This window comes from Microcebus murinus, chromosome 13 (genome assembly GCF_040939455.1).
Source record: "Microcebus murinus isolate Inina chromosome 13, M.murinus_Inina_mat1.0, whole genome shotgun sequence".
Taxonomy (NCBI): domain Eukaryota; kingdom Metazoa; phylum Chordata; class Mammalia; order Primates; family Cheirogaleidae; genus Microcebus; species Microcebus murinus.
In genome coordinates this window covers 69142598-69169304 of record NC_134116.1, presented here as the reverse complement: position 1 = coordinate 69169304, position 26707 = coordinate 69142598, and the positions used below count along the sequence as shown (strand labels likewise).

The 26707-nt window shown below is 41.2% G+C and overlaps 1 protein-coding gene across 2 annotated transcripts; it reads left to right on the top strand.

The window, feature by feature from the left end:
* Window positions 1-3064: 3064 nt before the first annotated feature.
* On the top strand, window positions 3065-26311 carry SERTM1 (serine rich and transmembrane domain containing 1). Of its 2 annotated transcripts, none has more exons than XM_012748136.2 (3): window positions 3065-3147; window positions 5583-5644; window positions 23443-26311. In XM_012748136.2, the coding sequence occupies exon 3, from the start codon at window positions 23622-23624 to the stop codon at window positions 23943-23945; it is 324 nt and encodes a 107-aa protein (XP_012603590.1). In that variant the 5' UTR covers window positions 3065-3147; window positions 5583-5644; window positions 23443-23621; the 3' UTR covers window positions 23946-26311. The 2 variants fall into 2 exon arrangements, with proteins under 2 accessions (XP_012603590.1, XP_012603591.1); XM_012748137.2 differs by lacking the exon at window positions 3065-3147 and adding an exon at window positions 3531-3730.
* The last annotated feature ends 396 nt before the right edge of the window (window positions 26312-26707 follow it).

Sequence of the window (26707 nt, the reverse complement as noted above, 5' to 3'; positions counted from 1 at the left end):
ATTCCAAATTCCACACTTTGTTTAACAACCCTTTTCTCCCTAAGTAAGACTGAAGGGGAGGGGGTAATAACTGTGCTGCCTAGAAGCTCTGTCTCCAAACCCTGCCTGCAGACTCCGGGCCTTTGGGTGGCACCTGATCTGCCTTTGAAGACATGTTATGGGAGTAACTTTGATAATTAAATTGTTTTGATATTTTGTAGGTGGAATTTTAAGAAATAAAGAGAATAGGAGCTTTATATCCCATACCAGCCTAACCGCCTCAATTCTTCACTGTTCTTGGAAGCAAGGAAGGAGTTTTGTACTAGATCAAACAGAGGATGACATTATAAATGCACCTTAACCAAAGTATAAGGAGAAAGAAGAGTCAGATACAATCACAGAGTTTACTAAGTAAGATTCCCCAAAACATATTTAGATGTTTTCCTTGTGTCATATTTAAGTGGCCAGCATTTTTTTTTTTTTTTTTTGAGAATTACAAAGTGGCTCTGTTGAGTTTGGCAAGTACCCAAGAGTCTAATATCACCAGGTTCTACCGATGTCATCCTGGAGTAACAGAACACCCTTACCCCAAAGCATAGGGTTTGGACAATCACTAACTATAGTGGATTGAATGGCACCTCCCCCAAATATATGTCCACCTAGAAGATATATTGTAATATGTAATATGCAGTAATAATAATTTAAGAACCTCAAGATGAGATTATCTTGGATTTGGTGGGCTCTAACTACAATGAAAGTGTCCTTAGAAGAGAAGGGGAGAAGGAACACATCAAGGAGATCATTTGAGGACAGAGGCAGAGACTGGGGTGATGCATCTACCTACAAGCCAAGAAGCACCAAGGATTGCTGGCAGCTAGGACAAAGGCATGGAAAGAAGTCCCCCCAGTGTGTGGTTTCACTTTTCTTGGTTTCACTTTCTGAGGTTTCAGTTATCTTTGGTCAACCTCTACCAAAAAAATATTAAATAGAAAATTCCACAAATAAACAATTCATAAGTTTTAAATTGCATACCATTCTGAGTAGAGTGATGAAATTTCTACCTGTCCCACTCCTGACATGAAGCCTCCCTTTGGTCACAGATCCATGTGCCTGCCCCATAAGTCACCTAGCAGCCCTCTTGATTATCAGATTGCCGGTCACCAGATCGCAGTGCTTGTGTTCAAAGACCCTTTATTTTACTTAATTATGGACACAAAGCACATGAGTACTGACACTGGCAATCCAGATATGCCAAATAGAAGCCATAAAGTGTTTCCTTTAAATGAGATGGTGAAAGTTCTCGACTTAATAAGGAAAGAAAAAAAATTGTAGATTGAAGTTGCTAAGCTCTCTGGTAAGAATGGATCCTCTATCGGTGAAATTGTACAGAGAAAAAAGAAATGTGTGCTAGTTTTGCTGTGGCACCTCGAACTATAAAATTTATAACCACAGTGCATACGTGCTTAGTTAAGATGGAAAAGGCCTTAAATGTGTAGGTAGAAGACATGAGCAGGAATGTGCTCCAATTGATGGCAATTGGGTTTGCTACTATTCGACAGTTTCAGGCAGCCCCTGGGGGGCTTGGACATATCCTCTAGGATAAGGGGGGACTACTGTAAAGGATTCTCTCAGAGCCTCCAAAAGAACCAACTGACATTTTGGTTCTGGCCTCCAGAACTATGAGAGAATACATTTCCTTTGTTTTAAGCCACCCAGTTTGTGGTAATTTGTTATAGTAGCCCTAGGAAACTAGCATACCAACATAGTTCAAGAAATGTCAAGAAAAACCTTACAGAACAGCCAACTAAGAAAGACAAGAAAAAGAAAACTTATCTTCCCTTGTCACCAAAGCTAAGACAAGGAAAAGAAGACTGCTTTACCAGGATGAATAAAATGCCTACCAGGCAATAAATAGTTCCCTTTCATTCTTTGACACTTGCAAGACATCTGCAAGGGTTCTCAATGGACAAACTGCGTTAGAATCTTGCGGAGTGTGAATGAATTAGACCACAGGGTTGGAATCTCACGCACAAGGACCTTTTGAGGACCACTGTCTTGAAGGACAACAGGTCTAGCCGTCTGCTCATACACCTCAGTGTTTCCCAAAGTGAGGCGTGAGAACAACCAGTGATATTTGGGATGATTTTTAAGTGGCATGGAGGACTTACAATTTTATTTCATTGTGTATTGAAATATAACTGGTGTCTCACAAACCAGTGATTTCATGGATATTATTGCTTATGATGACGCTAGGTAAAAAAAAATTCATCCAGTACATAATAGAGCAGGCAATAGATGGATGTAAAAAACTCAGGCAAGCTGGCACATGCATGGGTGAAGTTGAGGATGCCAGTGCAAGGGTGCTGGGAGAGAAGCAGTTCTCTGAATGTGCCCTCTTGACAAAGCAGCTCATTCCATCCTCCTGCATTTTAGATCAGGCACAGAAGGATCCACATAGAAAAGATTCACACCCACCCACAATTGCCCTGGAGAAGGAAGGGGGAGAGAAAGTCTTTACTTACTTACCAAAGAGCCACGGAATTAAGCCAGATGCCCCTGGCTGTCTCTGCCTGGAGAACAGCTGAACATGGGCAGAAGTAACAGGGGCCCAGGAGCCGGGCACTGGGGGGTGGCAGTGATGTGCGAGTGGAAGTGGCCGCTGAGACTTGGGCAGCCTGGTTCTGTACCACCATGCATGGCTTGCTTTCCTGGCCGCAGGGAGCCAGGTCTCAGGGTGCAGACGACACAGCCAGGTGGAGTTCCAGGAAAAGACAGACAGACCGACATTTCCCAGGGGCTCAGCCATTCCCAGGCCACCGAGCCAACAGGTTTGTTGAATGTCAAAGTGAAAGGGACCTCAGACATCAGGTGATCCGAGCCTCTAATTTTCCAGTAGAAAGACAGGAATACAGAGGGGGGGGGGACTCCCGGTGAAGGTCACAGAGGTGACTGGCAACTGAAATTAGTCCTATCAGTTAAAAGCCCTGGAGTTCTATTATGACACATCACTCTGTGCTCGTTACTCTGTGGGGACTTTTATGTTTGCCCATCTCCCCGGCAATGACATGCACTGCGATCCTATTCCACTCATTCGAGGATCTGGCATGGATTCGGAGGGGAACAGGGAAGCGCTGAGTGAGCGATGTCTGCGGCGAAGCTCGTCACCGGGTGAGGCGATGTCCCCACGCAGCTCAGTCAGAGCTGGGCTTGCCACGATGCAGCGGGGGTCGCTGTTTGGGGTGGGGGCTGCTCGGGACTCGTAAAAGATGTTAAGAGAGAAGAAACTTGGCAAGAAGTGGGTGCTTCCGCCTGCGGAGAGAGGCCCCGGGCCCCAAAGAAAATGCACCCCCTACACGCGTACACAAAAGTTCACCCCCCACACCTGCCGTCCCCAGATGGGGCCCCCTGCGCAAACGCCTCCTCGTCCTCCGGGATTTTTCAACGGTGGCGCAGGCTCCTCCTCGCCCGCGCCGGGTGCTGTCCCGGCGCCAAGCGCCCGCCAGAGCCGCGGCTGGGGGGCGGCGAGGAGTGGGCCCGGATCGCGGCCATTGGCTGCGCGGGCCGGGAGGGGCGGAGGACGACGCGCGGGCTGGGCCGAGCCCGCAGCCCGGGTCCACTCCCGCCGCGCGCGCTGCCCGCCGTGCGCCCCGCGTTCCCGAGCACGCCTTCGCGGCGCGGATCGCCCAGGCTGGAGCGCCGCTCCTCCCGAGCGCCTGAGCCTGCCCCGGAGGTCGCGCGTCCTGGCCCGCAGGTCAGTGAGGGGCTCCCGACGCGGCCCGCAAGCCGAGGCAGCGGAGTCGGGAGCCGGGGACTTGCAGGGTCCCGAGCTCTAGGGGTGGACTTGCCCTGCGAGGAGGGGACCCCGACTCCTTGCCTGGGGCAGCCTCTGGTCCCCGAGGCTCCTGTCCCTCCCGAGCCGCCTCCCAGACTCTCCCGGGCTCCTGGGGCTTTGGCTCCTAGCTGTGGAGCACCCCCAAATCGACCCCTTTCGCAGCTGGCCGCGCGCGTCCTTACTGTCCCGAGCAGCCTCCGCAGCCCGCCTCTGCGAGTCTCGGGGTGACTCCGCTCGCTACAGTCGGAGCCCCGAGGGGCGTCCTTGGCCCCAGGATGGCTTGCCTCTGTCCTGGACGCAGGGAACTGGGAGGGTCTCCCCTCGCGTCCGCCACTGCAAAGGTTGATTTCTCCATGCTAGTGTAGACAGTTCTACACTTTGCGGAGTGTGCTTCTAGGTGCATTTGGTTTGGTTTTTCCTTCGTGGTGGTTGGGAAGGGGGGGTGTCATTCCTGTGTTTATTTTGCGTTTATCTGAATTTCTAGGGTCTTCTGTCCCCCTTCCCAGAGACTCACCACGCGCGCACCGACAGCCGGCTTCACCCCTTACGGTGCTGGCGTGTCTTTTCACCCGTCTTCGGGTGGCTCCCAATCCGGGGAAGTTTTACCTGGCGCTGAACACTTGCGTTTCCCAGTGGTGTTTTCCCGAGTTCCCGAGAAAACCCAGTATAGGTAACTGCGCCAGCGACCTTTCCCCTCTTCCCGGATCTGATGAAACGCTGGAAGCCTGCGTTTCCCTGTCTAGGTGGTGGATTATGAGGAAATTGAGCTCCGATTTAGCAAGGGAATATCTATGCAAGGTGTCCTCCTCCGGGGGGCAGAAGGACCTATTCATTCACAGAAGCGTCTTGCCGGGGACGGGGCTGGGGCTGTGCGTGCGCGCCTCCAGCCGCCAGATGCCCGGGCTCCACCGCGCTCGGGTTTGCTAAGAGACTCCAGAGACGGGGTCTGTTTCTTAATGTCCTTCATTTCCTCTGCCCATTAATTTTTCTTCGGAAAATTTTCTGCCAAAGTGAGTAAGTACTTCGGTGGTTCTTGGTTGTAGATGACGGGGGCCGAGGGCTGGAGGACGTCTCAGAGCCATCGCGTTTGGTAGGGGCAGGTGCAAAGGACGGGGAGATGGCGGGCTGGAGAGTTTACTGCCCAGTCCCGGCCGCCCGAGGGACCCCTCCGCTAGAGGTTTTCCTAGTGCGTTGTTCACTTTAGAGTCCCCCGATTCATTGTGCAGACAACAGCCTGTCAACAAGGCGAGAGGCAAGATAAGTGATAGTCTTAAAAGGCTTACCACGTAATGCAGTCTTGCCGGCCCATGCACCCTCCTTTAAAAAATATATATATATATATATATATATATATTATTTTTTTTTAATTTGCTTAATTATGCAACTAGTTTGGGTGTTTTAGTTTATTTGTGACCTGGCCCATAGAGGTTGTTAAATATCTTTTGGTGACTGAATGTGCTTCATTTTGCTAAGTAGAGAGGCCTCTAGGTCCCCCACCACACAAAGGACACCCTTTACAATCAAAGAGGAGTTGATCTACAATGCAAATGGCTTTTTGGAGTGCAAGGGAGTGAGGCTGCCTTGTCACCGAGCCTCCCTCAGCCTCAGCCACTACCCCTTCGAATGCTGGGCATGGGGATGGCAAACCATCTGCCAACCTGAGACGTATTCTGGAAAGACTGAGTTTCAGAAAGTGGGTAGGGTATTCCATTTTTTTTTTATTTGGGTTTGGAAGGCTCATTTACGTATTATTTTTGATTCCTCTATAAAGGCAAAGTGCTTTGAAGAGCTCAACACACTTTCCTGGTTCTCACTGAAGAAGCTTGATGGAAGGTAAGATGGATTCCATCCCCCTTGCTGTTGGTTAGTTCCATTCAGCAGGTTTGGGGGTTAAGGGCTAAATGACAGTGTGATTGTGTGTGGCATTAAATCCATCAGAGGGTTTATGTGAAGGTTTTCCGGATTTCCGTTTCTTTTTTCTTCTTTTTTAATGAGGGCAGATGAGGGATGACAGAGCTGATTGGTAAGAATGATTAATCATACTAACCATTAAGTAAACTTGGAGTTCTACATTCATTATAAGAAAAAAAGATTAATCCATCAGCCAAAAATTATCTGATTCACCCTCTATTCTAGATTCAGTCTGAGCTCATTAGATAATAGTTCTTCTCTGGGCTTTCTCTTCTCCCTGTACTTGTATTTTAATATTCTTTTTTTTTTTTTGCTTTGCTTTTGAAAAAAGTGTATAGAATTTGTATAAGCATACTTATATTTAATTAGTTATTAAGGAGAAGTGAAAGATAGAATTATGGCTGAATTTTTGTGTTTTGCTCATCTGGGTTGTTAAAATAGTAATTAAAGAAAAATACATTTCTGAAAGGCCTGTGATGCTAGTTACTATGTAGGTTCCACTTGCCTGGCTCCTGGCACTCATGAGTCATTCAGTAAACATTTATTAAATAAAAAGCAGCGTGGCAGAAGAGTGCCATTTTCTTCAAATATCTATTCATGGAATATATTGTGCTATGATATGAGTATATTAATATTTAGCATCATGGGCCTAATTTTTATAGACTTTCATTATTGTCCATAATGACAGCTGGAAAAAAAAATAATACAGTCTTTAAGTTAGTTCATGGAGTAGGTAACCCAACAAGGAAGAAACTGAAACTTTAAGTATGAGTTGGCAGGATTCCTTCTAGCCAAGATGTATACCATAGGCTTCACTTAGAGTATGCGAAGTCCATCTGTGCATGCACTGGTCATTTCAGGGGCAGGGTGGCAGACTTCCAAGCCAAAATCTGTGGTCCTTTTAGTTCTGATTCTGCTTTTTGGCAGATGGATATAGGGTTCTGGGATGGTCAGTCTCATGACACAGATGCCTTCTTGAAGAGTTCCTTATAAATGTGGCCATCCTCATGTTCACATTTGGAACCAGGAAACAGTCATAATTAAGCTTTTACTAAGTGTGACAATTAAAAAAACAAAAGATAAAAAGATTCTGAGCCATCAAATAGCCATACATACTTTAATGGTATCTCCATTAAAGTATGCAGGAGGTAGCACAATCCAGCCAAAACAGTGCCAGTATTTCAAAGCTCTGAATTTATATCAGGAACAGGGTATGTCATTAATATTTCCTGAGTTCCTAACTTTTAAATTCTTATCTATTAAGTTATATTAAGATGGAAATTAGTCAAGGCTTATAATTTGTATTATGGGCTTGATTCTTGATGCTGATGTGTCATAGGTAATAGTGAAAGGATATGGAAAATATAAACCTATAATAGTTGTTAAAAGGTTCACTTAGAAGATAACAGACCTGAATCCAACTTCTGATAGGAAACAAAAGATAGGTGGCTATAAGAACCTGTTTCAAATTCAGAAAGACAGGAAGATGACTTAAACCACAGTTAAGACACTGACTCAGGCCAGGAGCAGTGGCTCATGCCTGTAAGTAATCTTGGCATTTTAGGAGGCCAAAGCAGGAGGATCACTCGAGGCCAGGAGTTCAAGACCAGCCTGGGCAATAGTAAGACCATATCTCTGCAAAAAATAAAAAATTGGCAAGGCATGGTGGTGCATGCCTATGGTCCCACCCACTTAGAAGGCTAGGGCAGGAGGATCGCTTGAGCTCAGGCATTGAAAGTTTGAGGCTACAGTGAGCTATGCTGATGCCACTGCACTCTAGCCTAAGCAACAAAGTAAAACCATAGCTCTCAAAAAAAAAAAAAAAAAAAAAGACACTGACTCAATTCATTCAGGGAACATTCAATGTATAGATTCACTTTTCAGGGAAAGCTCAAATAACAGCTTTCCTGATTAATTTGCCACAGTAATCTGGTACTGATTAGAAGTGCCTGATAATCTATCAACTGTTGCCAATTAAGCTGGTTTGGTTCTTATTTACTTTCAATTTCCCTGTGACCAGCATTACAGAAGGATATGATCTTCTCATTCCTTAAATAGAACATTCACAGCATCCTATAAAATGCAACTCTACTTCAAAGTGCAAAGAAACCTTATTAGGAAAATTGACTTTGTGGCCTCAGCCTGAGAGCCTTAAACTTTGAAAGGAAACATTTCAAAGATTCGTGTTAGGTATAGACAGTGCAGAAAAAGGAGGAGGAATGAAAGGAGGGGGGAAGAGAAGAAAGAGTTCTGGGCTTAAACACTAGCAACATTTTCACTGTATATACTATAATTAAATTTTATTTTTATGCATTAATAGAAATACCTTTATTGCTCTTTCTGATTATAAAACAATAGATGTTCTTGATATCAAAATTAAAATACAGGAATGCATAAAATAGAATATTAACATACTTTATAATACTACCCTCTAACAAAAACATGTTAATAGCTTGGTGCATAAACTCTTGGTTTGCTTTGTTGTTTTTGCATATAATATAGTACGTGTGTGTAGCAGTAGTAGTAGCGGTAGTAGTAGTTGTGGTTTGGTAAAAATAGAATCATACTATATACTATTCTGAAGCTTACTTTCTTGACTTAGCCATGATATTCAGCATCTTCCCATGTTAGAAAATAGAGTCCTTTTAAAATTAATAACGTCAGAATTCTCCATTGTATGACTCTTCCACCATTTATTTAACCAACCCTTGACTCGAGGACATTTTAGTAGCTCCAACACTTAGCTACAGAATATATCTTTGTTCATACACTTTTTAAACTTGTCTAATTTTAAATTCTTAAAACTTATTATTTACACTGGTAGATTATAATGCTGCATATTTTGATGTGAAAAGGGAAGCCTTCAAATACTTCATCCAAAAAGCAGTAGACCTCCCTCGCTATAACCCATTCTTCTCTACACCTGGCACATAATTTTTTTCCTTTAAAAAGCATTTTTACCATTCATATAGAAAAGTACACAAATCATAAAGACATAATTTGTTATTTATGTGTTCGATTTGAACACACCCATGTGAATGGCACCAGGCTTAAAAAAGAAAATATTTACCAATAAGAGGCTGAGCATCCCTAATCTGAATCCAAAATCTGAAATGCTCCAAAATCTAAAATTTTTTGAGTGTAGACATGATGCAACAGTGCACAGTAAACTTACTCAAAACACAGCATCACAGGTGGAGCCTGAAGCCTGCCACTACTTCTTGTTGCTGATGCAGGGACTCTGATGATACCACTCTGCTGCTTAGTGACTCTGAGCACATGGCTTTTTCACTGCATTAATGGCATGTGAGATATATATATATATTTTTTTTTACTGTTAAGTACTCATGTATGAATAAGTGTAAGAAAATGACTGCTTATCAGTAGCACAGAAAGTCATCAGGAGTGGTGGGAATGCCAAACAACCACAGATTGTCTACGCGGGTGGCTGAGATAGTGACACCTTTGCTTTCAGATGGTTCCCCCCATACACAAACTTGGTTTCATGCACAAAAATATTAAACATATAGTATAAAATTACCTTCAGGCTACATATATAAGGTGTATATGAAACATAAATGAATTTCATGTTTACACTTGGGTCCCATCTCCAAGATATCCCATTATGTTTGTGCAAATATTCCAAAATCTGAACAAGTTCAAAAGACTTCTGCTCCCAAGCATTTTCGATAAGGAATACTCAATCTGTACCCTCTGTCATGCCCCTCATACGCCTTGGCCACCTGTCGTTCTAATGATCCCTTATGAGAAAGTCCTTGGTGAGCTTATTGACTGTGGTTTCCATGAGCCAGGTGCTAGATTAAGAGCACTGTGCCCTAAAGATTTGATGGTGGAATAGAATATTGATTTGGATGCTGGTGTCAGACCTTCAGAAAGACTCCTTGCCAACAAAGCTGGCCTAGTTGAATGAAATGAGCTTCTAGGATCCTTCACTCTGCCCCCTTAACGCTTTATTATCGCTGTCAGCTTTGCTCTTCTGTTTGCTCACTGGACACTTCTTGGCACATATTTTGATTCATATAGTGAAAAAATTCTGGATAACAAAAGAAACTGAATAATTTTTCATCTGCTTTCCTCCTGTTAGTTGAGAGTAGCATGGGTTGGGAGTTGGAAAGGGGGTGTCCTGGTTTCCCGATTTGTGATCTCTGTCACCACCTGTGTCTCCTTCTGCACATCTCTTTTCAGAAGCAGGTGACGTATACACAATGACTTTCAAATTTTACTGAACTTTTGAGGCCTCATTTTTCTAATTTTTTGAAGACTTCTAGCTCTCTGATTCTATGCAAAATGTTTTTCTTTGTGGTGTTCTTGTTGCTTGTTTGGTTTTGTTTTGGTATTCTTTTATTTGTCTTTTTACAGGGAAAAGTTAAGATTGGAAAGGACTATAAAGAGAAGAAAGAATAAATTAGATAAACAAATCTTTGAAGTTAGCTGCACATGAATGAAAAGAGAAAATATTTGCTTCTTTTGTGCTCATCTGTTTTCATTCCTCTTACTCCAAGAAGCTGTGGTTTCTGGATTAGTTTCCTCGCACAGTACTGCTAAGGATATTGCTGCTCAGGTCACCGTGGCTGTGACCTGAGGGTCCGCAGGGTCCATGCACTAGCGCCCATCTCTGAATTGGTAGCTATTCATTCCCGATGAGATATGGAACTTGGGCCAGAATATAAATCAAATAAGGCATTAAGCACACTTTTTAGTTTAACTGCTTTTCTTTCTTTCTTTCTTCCTTTCTTTTTCTTTCTTTCTTTCTTTCTTTCTTTCTTTCTTTCTTTCTTTCTTTCTTTCTTTCTTTCTTTCTCTCTCTCTCTCTCTCTCTCTCTCTCTTTCTCTCTCTCTCTCTCTCTCTCTTTCTTTCTTTCTTTCTTTCTTTCTTTCTTTCTTTCTTTCTTTCTTTCTTCTTTGCTCTTTTTAATTTTTAATTTTATAAACTCTCCTGATTTTCCTTATGCTCTTCGGAATACATTTGTTACAACCTTCCAGCTGTGTTCACAAGAATGTATTTCGGTGTTCACAGCAAATTCCTCCATCCTTTCCTCAATTATCCTGATGAGCACTTGACTAAATAAAATCTTAACTTTGGTGGATATTGTTGAAAGACACAATTGGTTGATAAAAAAAAAAAAAAGTATGGGCAGAGTTTGTTCTGGAACCTGAAGCCATTAATTTTATTGCCATAACTAAAATAGTTATAGAATTTAGGGAGGGTTCATCATTTTTCTTTACTAGTGAGTACTTACCCTTTGAGTAATCTTTATGATTTTATGCAAGGTCATTTATTCATTTATTCAATAAATATTCTTTTGTCTATAGAAATAGAATAAATATGGGCTATTTCTCCAAGAAGCTTCAGGTTTCTTTATTTCTTTATTCTTTCATTCTTGCAGCCATCCAACAAATACTATTGATCATCTTTATGCTACACTTTGTGCTAATCTGTCAATATAAAAGTAAGTGACATGTTAGTCTTTTATTCTAGGAGTTCACAGTCTATCAAAGCAGACAGGTAAATAAATATAATAAGCATAATAAAATGTGAGAAATGCTAGTGTAGAAAGGTACAGAAAGTGTCTTGAGAATGCAGAGGAGGGAGCTGGAAATTTTCATAGAGAAAGTAGGAGGGAATTTATGTTAAGAGACTAATATTCACATAATATATTGTAATAAATAACTATAATAGTCACATAATATAGTGAAGATTCACATAATATATTAAAGTGAATAATCAGATCAGACAAAGGAGGAATGGCTTGACTAGAGCTTTGAGGTGAATAAATTAGATTTGGGGATAAGTTAGAGAGAGGACATGTATAAATATAAGGATTAAACATAAGCATTTTCTTTTAGTTTGGAAATTGAGAACCATTTGATATGCCTGGAACATCAATCTTATGTACAATGGGAAAAATGAGACTGGAAAAGTAGCCTGTGGCCAGATAATAAGGAACAGATAATATAGAATAGCTTTTTTAGATTTCTCACTCAAGATGGTAATTATAAAAATCAAATGTGCATTAGACTCATGCACATAATGATGATATTTTATGCCTTCCTATACAATGTTAACAACTATGTGTTAAATGTATAATTGAATGCATCAAAGAATATAGCTCTTCTTAAGCAAAGGCAATAGCACTGACCCATACTTGTAAAGTGAGTTTTTTCCATTAAGGGTCATGAGTTAGCCTTAATATCTTTATTGTCCCTCAGTCCTGCTTGAAATCATTTATGCATGTTTAAGTGACAGATGGTCAGGATTATCATGTATAGTAGCAGCTTATCATATTCCAACAATTAGGGAATATATCTTCAGTTCTACCAATAGCCAAATTTCATGCCCTTAAACCTAACTCTTACATGAAATTAAAGCTAACCAAAACATCCTTTAAAATCTTCTCTCTCACTGTGCCGTAGGGGGGTTTAATATAATCATGCAACTCCCAGTTGTTCAGAATTTGACTTCTGTACAGTCAAATTCTTGGAGACCCATTATAAAGCCAGCCATGAAAGTACAGTGAGAGCTTATGTTAGTCAGTAGAAGGTGGATTATGCCATAGTAACAAATAAGCCAAAAGTCTCAGTGTTTTTAAACAACAAAAGCTTATTCATGTTGACACATCAGTGGGGCCGGCAAGGGGTGAAGGCACTTGCTGTGGTCACTCAAGGACTCAGACTGATAGGAGTGAGCAGGTATTTACACAATTCACAATTACTGCAGCAGAGGGAAGAGGTGACACATCACTTTTCCTGAATTTCATTGGCCAAAACAAATCCAATGGCCACCCTAAATTCAGAAGGGGTGGGAACATGCAATCCTACAATGTGCCTAGAAGAAGGAACATCAGAAACATGGCGTGAATAGCACCAATGCCTACAAGTCTCAAATGTGTTCCTCTTCAACCCTCAGCCGCCCCAGACAGAAGAATGTCATGGAACACAGAATTTGGGAATGTAGACATATAGGTTTAAATTCCAGTCCTGCCTCTAAGTTGTTGGGTGAGCTTGGGCAAGCCTTTAAATTTACCAAGCTTTAATCTTCTCATCTGTTAAAAGAAGGTGGGGGATAATAATATTATAACTACCTTAAGGAGTTGCAGAGATTAGAAAAAATACACATGCTCACACACACAACCACACCTCCAAAACCTGCATATGCTTTTATTCAATGAATATTGGCAGCTAGCATTTATGTTGTTGTTTTCCCAAACTGGTTTGACGGGACGTTCTTTCTCTTCCACAAGCATCACGGGTTTGCCTTCCTCTGCCGATCATGTTCTGAAGACAGATTGCTACCCCACGATGACTTGGGGGTACCCCTCCTCCCCTCCCTTCTACATCCCACCACTCTTCTGGCATGATGTGTTCCTACATCCCCGCCCACACCATTGAAATAAGTGAGAACCAAGCCCAGATGTAAGAACAGCGGACGGCGGGTGAATGCGTGTTTCTGATCAAGGCTATTTCTACAATTGAATAAAAAACACAGCGCACACAACCTTTACCGTAAGAGCTAAACCTTGATAGAGGACAAAGTCAAAGTCAGTTAAAAAGATTACCTGTTATTCCTCTGAGTAAAAAACATTTATTTATAGTTTTTAAAGGTTGTGTATTTTCTGTAGGTCACCGCTGCGGTAGTCTATGTTCTACAATTAATTCCTGATTAGTTTTCATTTTAATCTCCTTACATTTTTTTTAATTGAAATACATTCTGAGGGCATTTGAGCTTACACCTGTTTGTTGTTTCCATATTGTCTTTGACAGGTTCTTGACTTGAATCGTTATCTAAAATGACAACAGTCTGCCAAGGTTTCCTCCCACACTTGATAGCCCGCCGTGTCATTTTGTTCCGTGTTATGAGGAGGATGTAGACATTCCCTTTGTTAGCCAGACTTTTGAGTTCACTGTGCTGCCTGTGAGAGACAGGGAGAGATTTCAGGCAGGCTGTGCTGCTGGGTTGACACCAAGGCTTAGCAGGACCATGGGAAAGCCCGCATGGGAGCGTGCATTCCTAACGAAGGACACAACGTCCTCTTTTTTGTTTTCTCCCTTCCCAGATGTACCTGCAAATCCAGGTGGATGAGTAATTTTACAGCCATGAGAGAGCACTTTTTCTCCTTGTGGATATGGTGTTTTATGTAACCTCTGTCTAAAATCTGACTCATCTGGTGCTCATCATTTCAGGGTACCCACCTATATCCTCAGTCGTATGATTGGTGATGACTAGGGAAAGGCACTGGCTCATATCAGCATTCCCTGTGTGTTTTATTTGCAGCTGCATTTTGCAATGACTAGATTTGATCTCTACACTGTTTGTTGGCACCCATTTGAAAAGATTCTGACCCTGAACTATAAGTGAGCTCACAAGGTCAAATTTAGCCTCTTGCCCTACTAGAGAACTTACCCAAACCAGGGTGATCAAGGAGGAGATTGCTAGATATAACAGTTGTAAGGGGTGTGAGTTCTTTGATCTGTAGAACATGCTGTCTGCAGCTGTCTGGCGTGGCTGTCTAAGTCACGCCTCCCACTGCTGTTTGCTTTATCTGCTGCTGTTGTTTCCTACAAGTCCTTACTTTGATCCTAGACCACATTGGCTGTTGTGGGCTCTCCCTGAGCTTCTCATTAGTCCTCATTAGAAAACCCTCCCTTTGACTGGGTATTTAAACTGCAGAAGAGATATCCTTGGCTGTCCCTGAAGATGACTGATGATCTAAGAGGAACGAAGCTGGATTCATTGATCCTGGAGCCCAGCTGAGATTCAGCCCGGTGGGTGGTGGCAGGAGTGGAGTCGTGAATAAGGCTGACCTATGAGTCGCCTCTCCTGGTCCTTAGGCAGCATCTTCTGCCACCGTGGATCCAGTTTCCTGGCCATATTAAACCTCCTCTAATTCATCCTTTGATGCATCACCGAAGTGCTTGTGGGTTACTGGGCATCGTGAGCTGCTGCTAGCAGCAAACATCTGAACTTTTCTAATGCCCATTGAAGAATTAGACTTCCAGTACTGAATCTCTTTAGAAGCTTCTAATATTAAATTTTTGGCCGACTTACTATATATCGTTCCAAGCATATTTCTTGATATCCTTGGGGATAATCATTTTTTTCCTCAACTTGTATGTCGAGAAATTTCAAGCCTGTTGAGAAGTTGCAAGTCTCGTGTATATCCTTCAACTAGATTAACCAGTTGTTAACGTTTAGGCACATTTGTTTTACCATCTTTCTACATGTGTGTATGTGTTTGTCCTTTTTTTGTTTTGTTCTGGCTCAACCACTTGAGGATATGTTGCTGACATTATGACACTTCAATATGCTAGATACTTCAACATGCATTTCCTAAGAACAAGAACATTCTCCCGTATTACAATTAGGAAATTCAATATTGATATAATGCAATTATTTAATGTCCAGTGTATATTAGAATTTCCCCAGTGGTCCTAATAATGTCCTTTATAGCAAAGCTATATTTTTCTTTTAATTGATCCAAGATCCACCAAGGATCTTGCATTGCATAAAAGGAGTAAATCTTAATATCTGCATCTTACTTTTTTCTCTGAGTACTCAGCTGACTACTAAATAATGTAATATGGCCAAAACTGGGTGTATCCAAAACTTAGCCTGCCTAAGCTGCCAATTACTAAGCATTATTCTTTTTAAATACCCATTTTACTGTGGAAAGAGTCATCATACTTTGGCTTTCAGCCATAGAGAGCACTGGAAGAATGAGAGAATTTATTTGGCAAAATTCATATGTATATGTTATGCCGAATACTTGGCTAATATCCAGATGAGATGGGCAATTTACAGACTATATAATCAGCTATGGTTCTATCTGTAGTTGTATTATGAGAGACAATGGTTCATTAATTCAAGTAAATGCTATGCCTTGATTAAAAATGTCATTAAGTGAAAGACTGTGAGCTTGAGTCCCTGCTGGGAAATGCAAGACACATGACATTTATGCATATGTATGTGACATTATGCATGTGATGTTCTAATCCAATTTTGGGGAATAGATTATAAAGCACCCTAGTTTAAACAAACACATGACTATAGTTGTCAATAGAGGTAGATATAAATAGTGGCCTGTGCAATTATTTTGCTAATACTGAAGTTCTTTTCAGACAACCTATATGATCACTTTTTAAAAAAATAAATTGTGCCCATACATGCAGATAGGTAATTGTTACTAGTTTTTGGTATGTTTTTATGTGCAAACTACAGAGAATTGGATACATTAGATAATTTACACTCCTCTCTTCCCTATGCCTGAATTATCAAGATATTTTGAGTATGAAGTTTGGGGTCTAAGTTATAGGGTGAATGAAATATTTACTGAATATCCATTCTTGTAAATTGAAAATACACACATATGCCCAACAGTAGGCATTTACAGGAACGTGTACAAACAGAAAGGTCCTCATTAAACACATTAGCTTGGATGCCTGTGGGAGATGGAGGGAAATGGAGATAGAGAGAGATGGAGGGAAATGGAGATAGAGAGAGATGGAGGATGGAGAGAAAAGGATCAGTGATGACAATAAGCCATGAACTGAGGAATACATTATTTAAAGAGGGAGGTAGCAGTAGAGACAAGAAAGAAAAGAAAGAGGGATATTGGGAGGGAGGGAGTGGTGCAATCTCACATCTTTCTCTGAATAGTTCAATGGCCCATGACTGCCTGTTTCTGAGGAATCTGCTTATATTTAGGGTGGACTTCATCAGTGGTTGTAGCAAAACCAAATTTCCAAACTCACAGAGCAGTTTTAGAAGCACCAAAGGGCCCTGATACCTAATAGTTTACATGTAAAGGATTAAAAAAAGAGGGGAAAAAAAGCTCTGGCCAATTCATTCCCAGAGATTTATCATAGCTCACAGCAACCTCAAACTCCTGGGCTCAAGTGATCCTCCTGCCTCAGCCTCCCCAGTAGCTGGGACTACAGGTGTGTGCCACCACATCTGGCTATTTTTTTTTCTTCTATTTTTAGTAGAGATAGGATCTCACTCTTACATAGGCTAAGTCTTGAACACCTGAGCTTAGGAGATCCTCCTGCCTTGGCCTTCCATTGTGCTAGGATTACAGGCGACAGCCACTGGCCCAGCCTTCATTCCCACAGATTTATAACAATCACAAATTTAATGTTTATAACAACAAAATCCTCCCAAATATCACACTTTATAAGGAGAACGTTATGAGCATTTCCTGATTGGACAAAAAAAATATATCAGATAGAAAATATTTTAACTATAGAGACAAAATGAGACACAATAGAGAAGGAACAAACACCATTCTATTGTCCTACCACAGCATGATTTAATGAGGATTTTTTAAAATATGTCTAGTTTTGCTAAAAATAAGCAAGTCTTTTTGTTTCCTAATGCCATGATCTAACCAATTTTGGCTGCTCTGTGAATAAAAACTGTTTTTCTTAGTACATTTCTATAATATTGGGAATGATGGGAGCTGGGTGAGGGGAGGAAATTGAGCCCAGAAGCCATCATTAAAAATGCTGTAACATCTTGAAAAGCCAAGCTTGCTTTTTACCTTCTTTCTTTCCACCGATTCATTATGACCTTGCCTATGATCTTCAAGTCAAGTCGTTATCTCTCTGGCTATTTGCTTTTTCTGTCAATCAAGTGTTTAACCAATGACCTTTTCTGCCCATCCCTAAAAGTGGCTTTCATCATTCTGCTACTTCTTAACTGGTTCATGTTCCCTTCAACCTTCAAGTTGCTACTTTCTTATTCTGACTTAGACTAATTATGTTAGCCAAGGTGGGTCCAATCTGTTTGAAGTATAGGAAGTCTACTCTTTGGTCTTTCCTAAACACCATAAAAGAATCATGAAGATGCTATGCCCGAAATTGGTTTTGTATTTGACCTTCTTTTTATCTAGAGAATTACTCAATTAAACTATCTATCTTATTCTAAGATAGCATAAGTTTAAAATGACCATTCTTGCTAAGGCAGTGATTTGGATATAAAATCTACCCATGGAATATAAATATGCCAAAAATTTATTAGGAATAATAGTTTGATCTTCCCAGCAGTTCAAAATGCAAGGGACTCGTACCTGTAATTACTCTTGAGACTGTGCAAGGTAGGTGGCCAAAGCAGTTATGTTTATATCCCCTTTTGAAATACTCTCTTGTTTTTTTTTAAATTTCCTTCAATTTAATCCATGTTGTACATCAAGAAAGGTATATTCTGAATTTTCTGAGAATTATGTTATGTGGCTTACTATTTTTAAAGGATTAGAACAAAATAAGGGTGTCTAATGTCTAAAATAAAAATTCTGAGTATAATTTGTTTTTTGGGTTTTTTTGCTGCTGCTGTTTTGTTTTGTTTTGTTTTGTTTGTTTTGTTTTTAGTAGAGGAAATATTTTACAGAGCATAAGAGTAATCCAGGTAGACAAAAGTCATCATTGAGGGAGAGATGTAAGAGATTGGATTGAATCCAAACCAAACTAATAACCTCTCCTAGAATTGATTTTTAGAATAAATCACTGATGCCAAGCTATTAGTTTGTCATTTCCATAATTTTGATTCACCAAAGTACTAAGATTATATTTCTGGTCATTCAGATAAAAAGAACTGACTGTTAATTTTAATTTTCGATTACATTATCCAGTCCAGATCTATGAATTGCAATGCACTATTCGGAATCTCCATCTTTCCACGTTTCTTCTCATAAGATGGCACCTGACTCAATGTATGATAACAAGTAGATAGAGCTTATGCTCTTAACTTGGTTTTGGTTTTTATTGAGCTGATGGAAGGAATCATAATGAGACCTCACACAAAATTCTACTCTTCCTAAGCATTGTACTGATATAAGGACAGTTCTCAAATAGAAAAATATATGGATGTCTGAGTCAGCTTTGAGTAAGGATGGTACATAAGACATTAACCTTTATTTTCACATTGCAAGCCCAGGGGTAAGAGTTTGCCACGCAAGTGAGGATTGCAAGTGAGAATGCAAGTGAGGATTTACATTCAGAGAAGGGTGGTAGGAAGTGTGTATTGTCAGCTCCGATCTTCTCTCAGCTAGAGTGACCTACAAGGCCACATGTCAAAGAGAAAGCATTGAGAGGAGATAATCATGCAAAGGGTAAAGGAACGGTTGCAAGGTCTTATATAAAACAGGCTATTTTCTAAATAGAACTAAAAACAGCTTTGCTCAGATGCGATAAGGTCCCTTCTGGATTCTGGAAATAGTTTCTATTTGTTCTATAGAGAAAGAGATCCAATACATCATCTAACCCTATTAATTACATTAGACTATTAAATTTTGCATTCATGTACTGGGAAAAGCATTTTATTATGTCCTGTTAATACCTTGTGGCCTCATTTCTCATGGTGTGGGGAGGACCACCTTTTGGAGTATGACACAGCAGAATTTGGTAATGATGGAATGTTGATGCATCACCCTAACAGGCCCCTCTTTAAATAAAAAAGTCTGCAAGGGAACAGAGCAGCTTGTCCCAGTTTTCCACAACAAAAAACCTTTCAAATAGTTGTTATTCACACAGAGATGTATTTGAATAAAGGTCACAAAATCCGAAATTGCTATGCCACATTTGAGGCTGACTGGTAGGCTGAGTTCTAGAAACCATTGTATAATAATATAGAAGTCCGGGCCGTGGCGTAGGCTCTGCCCACATGCTGGCTGCCGTGGGTCTTGCAATGCTTCTGCGAGGACTCATCCTTGAGGGACGGTTAAACTTTTCTTCCTTTAACTAGGGATGAAGGTACATGCTAGAGAGCATGCTTTTGGTCTTCCAAGTATCACAATCCTCATAATCACCCCACGGGAAGGGAAGCTTCCATTCTTTAAAAGGAGTCCCATCCCAGGGACATGGGACTGAGTGACTTGGAACCAGAGTCCCCCAGGTCTGCCCTGTCTGTGCGTCACAGTCTCCCCACCCCGCTGGGCTCATGAGGAAAGATGACATGTCCCTCCCACCTCACTGCAGTAGGTGACTGCTTTTTTGTAGATATCTTTCCAGCACAGGCTTCTACTCCAAGAAACAAAGGAAACGCTGGCTGGCCATGAGCTAAAACATTTCCACGGCTCTTCGTTTGTAATGTTGTGATCCAGGCGTCTCATTTTCCTTTCTCCAAAATCACTTTCTGAGGATGGCTCAGAAAAAAAAAAAGCATCCAAATCCCCAGGTGGCTTTAGTTGTCACTCGAGATGAGAGTCTGCTGGTGCTACCCCAAGACAGGTCAAGGCTATGCATTTCAGATGAAGTCTCTTCTTTTCTTTAAAGCTTATCTGTTGGGGAGCAACAGCCCAAGAAGCATCATCTTGAAACACACTCATTTGATTTTATTTCCACAGTGCCACCTCGAGCCTCATTTCACACTGTCGCGATGCCCAAACACATAGAGTTTGGGTCATCGTGAGCGTTGAACACTTACTGTCAAAGAAAACATGCATCAGAGAGAAAGAAGATATACCAATTTTTTAAACTTCAACAAGGAAATGAGAATTAATGTTGCCAAATTAAAAGGATCTCTACTAGTTTATATACTCTGTTGTTTCAGAAGTAGATAGAATGGAGAAATGAAATGTGTGTGGCTGTCATTTTAAATTAAGAAGTATTCTGAAAATTATTTTAAATCTGTAATCTTTGGAGAGGGGATATTTAAAGAAGAAGCTTTTTAATTGGGAAATGTCAAATAAGGACACAAGGTTTCATTTGTTTATTTTCTACCATTCTTCCAAGGCCACTTAAAAGATCAAATTCTTTACTCAAATCTTCTGAGCCTCATTTCCTGTAAACTACTCCACAGACAGCTGAGGGTCACAGTGGGCTTTTGGTCTGAAAGGTGATCCTCAGGAAGTGAAAAAGGACTCTTGGAATACTGAACCTTTAAAAAGATATTATTAACAAGCGGCCCGGAGGCCAGTTGTGAGTTTTCCCGCTGAACTGCTGATACCAGTGATGTTATCTGTGCCTCTGGCCCCACCGCTAGAAAATGATACAGCTTTGGGTAGCAGAAAAGGCAGCTTTAGAAAAATCAGCCAATTCCAACTGGATCTATGACCTGCGTGTGTCAGAACTGTAGGACTAGCAGAGACCTTGAAAGTTTTTCTAGTCTTTCTAGGTATTCAGAAGGAAATACATGCCTACTGGTACTTTACTTGGTATGGCCTTTTATTATTTTCTAAGTACGATTATGAAAACATTACCACCTCCTGTAGAGGTGGGAAAGGTGAGTATTATTGTTCTGGAAGGAGGAAAACTGAACTATCAAGACTAAACTGTGAGCTTGCCCAAAGTGGCAGGTAGCAACTAATTACCCAAGTCTCATAGCTTTTCTCTTCCTCCCACAGTTGGGAAAACCGAGAACACAGTTCAAGAGTGAGTTCTAGTCACTTCTCTGTCACTGTCTAGCTGTGTACCCCGAGTAAATCTCATCTGCAAAATGGGAATTATTCCTGCTCTACCTGCCCTACATACAGTGCAGTTGTGGAAACACACAAGATGCATAGTCCTAACCCAACCTACCCATGTTTGCCCATGCTCAAAAAGAAATGATGTGAAATTTTTATTACCACACTGATAGGAAAATTGAGACCAGATGGTAGGGGTGAGGGCAGGCAGAAACCGAAAGCCCTGGCTTATCTTCTAATTAGATATGTTACTCTTGTCAAATCAATTAGCTTCTGTGTGTCTCTGTTTCCTCTACTCCACTTAGAAGGTTGTACCAGAACATTCTGAATATTTTTTCGATTCCATCGGTGAGGATTCTATCCCAGTTTTCTTTTCTGTGCACCATGCTGCCTCTGAGACTCTTCCTATTCTCCCTAAAGATGAACGGCTGGAACATTTACATGTTGTAAAAAGGCTAGGTATTGCCAAACCAGTGTAACACATTTGCAGTCCCACTGCGATTCTTTTCTTTCTTTCTTTCTTTTTTTTTTTTTAAGGACTGTTAGGAGCCCGTAGCAGCCTAATGGAATTAAAATCACCAGGCAAAGCGTAATGAGGAGTAGGAGTCAAATTATTTTAGGAACTACTAAGACATTGTCCCTAGCCCACTCAAGAGCTCACTAAGACTCATTAGTCTGCGTGGCACCCGACAGGGACAGCCCTCTCTGAAGTGTCCCCTCCTTCCCAGCGCTGCTCAGCTCCAGCAACCCCAGCAAATGTCAGACCCTCTAAGAATCAGCCGCTTAATTAGGTGTGGAGAATAGGCGGAAAAGGCAAGCTGTCCAGGTAAAATGTAGGGCAGAGTTTACGAAGGGAGAGCTAGGGGGAGAGTGGATGTTTTCCCATGAGCCTTCACCACACCAGGAGCAAGATTTAGAAATCTACAACAAAATTATCTACTGCCATGAAGAATTAGGGAGAGTATTCTTTCTGGACTTAAAGAAAGTTACCTACCTAGAGGGGTCCTGCTCCCTCCAGCTGTTTCCCCCACCACAGACACACAAGGAAGAGTGTTTGCCTGCAGATGATTCCCCCTCTGCACCCCTGAAAACACAGACACCCCACGCCCATCCACTCACAAATACACAGGCACATACACACGACTCATTTTGCTCCCACCCTTTACGATTCACACAGGGCTTCCCCATCTATTATCTTGGTCCATGCATGACACAGTGAGATGGGGCAGGTGCTGGACCATTTTACAGATGAGGAAAGTGATGCTCAGAAAATAAAGGCAATTTGCACAACTCCCCAAAGATAATGGAGAATTCAGTCCTCAAACCTAAGTCTCTTGAGGGCAAACCTAGTACATTCAGAGGGACTCTCCCATTCAGAGGGACTCTAACCTTTGTTCTTCTATGTTGATCTAAAGGTCTTACTCAAGGCCTAAAGTATGTAAAATGAAGCACCTAGGTACACTGAAGGAAAAGAATTACACAGAAACAGGACTAGGCACAATGGCTCACTCTTATAATCCTAGACTCTGGGAGTCCAAGGCGGGAGGATCGCTTGAGCTCAGGAATTTGAGACCATCCGGAGCAAGAGTGAGACCCCGTCTCTACTACAAATAGTACAAATCAGCTAGGCATCATGGCACATGCCTGTAGTCCCAGCTACTTGGGAGGCTGAGGCAAGAGGATCACTTGAGCCCCGGAGTTTGAGGTTGCTGTGAGCTAGGCTGATGTCATGGCCTAGGTGACAGAGTGAGACTGTGTCTCAAAAAGAAAAAAAAGGAAAAAAAGAATTACATATCAAAAAGATAAAATGTTTATAAACAAATCAGCATATTATACTCAACCAAAAGCAAACTCACATGTGCAATGATTTCCCAAAGTGTGCTAGAGGGAGGTCGGGAATTAAGCTGGCAAGCTGGAGAATGCATGGGATTAGTTTTTCTGGAGGAGGGAGGTTTAGAGCTAACTTTCTGAGTTCTAGTCTCAAAGCATCCACTTGGAGCATCTGTTAAAATTACAGCATATGGGGGCACATCAGAAATGTATTTTCCTTTTTATTTTATCTCGAGTTCCTTAGAGAAACCCGGCACCTAGGGTACTATGGAGAGAAAAGATAATTCTCATTTCTATATCATCATTTGTAATAAAAAGACATAAACATTATTTACTCCTGGCAGAGTTATTTCATTCTTTTTCCTCCCTGGTGGGTTTTCTAATTAAGCTATACTAAAATAAAAACTAAAAATGAGATTTAAATGTGATATTTTCTGAAGAATGCACTGAATTGCTTTTTTTTTTTTTTTGCAGTCTCAGTGGATACCTGATCCCCTGCTGCCTTGTTTGAAAACCAAGAAGTTGTGCTGATTTAACAGCTTGCAATTGTTGCTAACAGTATCATGAGTAAAAATTCCAATTCTGCCCTTTTTAACCTGCATGTGAACTTTGACTTTTAACTTAACTTGTTCACTCCTTCACCCTCTGTAAACATGTCCGAATCTGACCCTTCATCTGGATTTTCTGGAAGTGTGGAGAATGGTACTTTTCTTGAGCTGTTCCCCACATCCCTGTCCACGTCGGTGGACCCGTCCTCAGGCCACCTGTCAAATGTCTACATCTACGTGTCCATATTCCTCAGCCTTTTAGCATTTCTGCTTCTGCTTTTAATCATTGCCCTCCAGCGGCTCAAAAATATCATCTCCTCCAGTTCCTCCTACCCGGAGTATCCAAGCGACGCTGGAAGTTCTTTCACCAATTTGGAAGTCTGCAGTATTTCCTCTCAAAGGTCCACTTTTTCAAACCTCTCATCATGAAGGAAATGGCAGATTCCTTGAATGTGGCAGCAGCTCAGGCTTTCCCTTACAGAAGTGTCACATGAAGCATCGCCTCCTGAAGGAGATGACCCTTCTAGTGTAGACCTGCTTCCCCTTCCTCTCTGATTGCTTTTCGTTTCATGATGCTTTTCGTTTGGGAGTGGAGAAGCTGATGCTAACAGAAATGCGTGCAAACTTCGAGGGGCAGAATTGCACACAAACTGCTTGATAAATCCGGAGAGGGCTGCTTCTTCGGGTGGATCAGTTCATTCCACTTTGTTGGACGCCTTGGGCTCACCTGAGGCAGCCTCTGGGTGGACGCTGGGTATGGACTCTTGCACTTCATTTCTCTTCTGAAACCATGAAGCCAACAGCCTGCGTGTCAAAATTGAGCCTAAATTATTTAGAAGACCTTCCCCATTTTTAAAAGATAAAGTGGAGACACCAAATTAAAAAAGGAAAAAAGAGAGTCCATTTAGATTTAATGTATAACATCTCTAAAACTGAGGGTTAAAAAAAACTATGCTAAATATTTTCTTTCATTTTACTTTAACAAATGAAAATCACATTTATTAATTAATGTAAGTCATTTGGAAATGTTTTACAAGAGTTTAACTTTTAATAGCAAGATGAGTATGTGTTATGATGCAGTTTGTAATGTATTTCTGCTTCCTGGAGTTATTTTTTTTTTCTATTTATGTTGTAGTCATAATTCCCCAAGATTGTGGAATTCTTTGTGATAATTGCTTTGTGATAATTCTTTATGATAATTGCCATTACTATTACTAAGACAAGCACCAGAAGAGACACCAAGAAGTTTTTATTTTATATGCATAATTTCCATCAGCAGGAATTAAGCATATGGATAATATTCATTTAGTTGTATTTTATACAGTAATAATTCCTAGTGTACATTCCTGTATTCAGTTTCCTAGTCTTTTTAGTGCAGAATTATATTAAGCCTCCAAGATACCTGACGTTTGTCCACTCACATTAGCTTGCAAAACTTAAGAGACAAAATTGCAAATACACGTTATAATACACTGCGTGAATGTTACATGTCTCTGATAATTAGTTGTTGTGTGTTAATGTAATCTTGTGCATTAGGATTCCAGGATGTGGGTTCATATTAAAAATTGTAATAGCTGGGAGCTTCAGTGATCCTGGGAGATGCCACGCTGTGGTCGGCCAAGTACGTCTGAACTTGGCCGGGAGGTGCAGGATTATCCATGAAATGAGGCGTACACGTGAGCACAGACATGGAATGTGGTTGGAAATCAAGCTGCCCCGAAAAACAAAAACAAAGCAAACAAACTACAGCGTCTTAAGAGTAAGAATTTTAATTTAATTTTAAAAATAAATGGCCCACAGCATAAACACTCAACCTGCGGGAGGCCACTGCATCAACATGCCACAATCTTCCCATGACAACCAAATTTATTCCTTGTTCGAAACATTCAATAATCTTAAGTAGTGGAGGCTCAACACATGCCTTGGTTGGACTGTGCAGTCAGCACTCTCGGGGGACTAGAATGGGAAAAAAGAATCCACCATTTGTATAGGGTCTACCTTTGTGGTTCTAAAATGCTAAGAGGGTTGAGGTCTGGGGAATGAAGGCTTCTTCTTTTAATACATAAGCCTCACTTAAATCAGACCACATTTAACTATTTATATATCAAAAATGTCCCAAAACACCATAAGACCAGCACAGAGTTGCTGCCCTAAAATGTATAATTAGTGAAAAATTTGTCTCTGCTACCATTTAAAGCATGGCAGTGGGTTGGGTGTTATTATGTAGTATAGAAACTGGACTAGAGAAACTGCTATTTTAGAGCACTATTAGCATTCTCTGAGTATATGGTACGTGTGTGTGTGTGTGTGTATGCACATACTCCCAATTAAAAGTTGTGTGAAAGCTACACAGGATTCCAGAGACATCTATATTATCACTTTTGCTCTTTGATTAATCTTGTGGTATTCTGGTTAATGAGAGAATAAAGGGGACATGGGTGAAGTGGTTTCAAAAAAATAAAAGAACAAATTTGCCACACAACAGGACAGTCTGCTTGTGATCTGTCCTTAGGGGTAGCTTTATATCCTTTCCTTCTGGAAGAGCTAGAAAGACTTCTGACAGCAAAACTACTTTAAAAATCAAATCAAATCAAACCCCCAAGCACACTCCCGCCCCTCCCCTGCCGCTGTGGTTCTTACTCTGCACTTTAAGTAGAGTAATTAGAAGCAACATTCAGAGATGTAAAATAGGGTTTGTCGTTACAAGCTTGCCAAGGTAACAGATTGTACAACTTGAGACGAATTTGTGTTGTTTGAGAAGTTCAGAAAGGTTGGGAGATGGGTTTATAAATAAAGCGGTGGAGCCCATTGAAAGCCTGCTTCTGCTCTGATTTTTTTTTCAGTGGGGCGATCCACAATCTTCTCTCCCAGAGAAGAAGTTTCCCTAGTAATTTTAAGCATATTCACACACATAACACACATACACATGTATGTGTAGAATAGAGAGATACATGTTTACATATGTAGAGATATAAATATATCACTCCTTTTTTGCATGTCCTCTCTGAAGTAGGGTCAGTAAGGTGTGACCCAGATTTCAGTCTCTCCCCGGCCCTGCAAGAGTCACCCCTCTCTGGGGCCATCAGTCCCATGTTTCCTTGATGAGATGAATCACCTGAGTGCCTAGAAAATATTGAGGTTCCCAGGCTGCACCCCAAACCTTCAAGAGTGGAGCAGGCAGTGGGTATTTT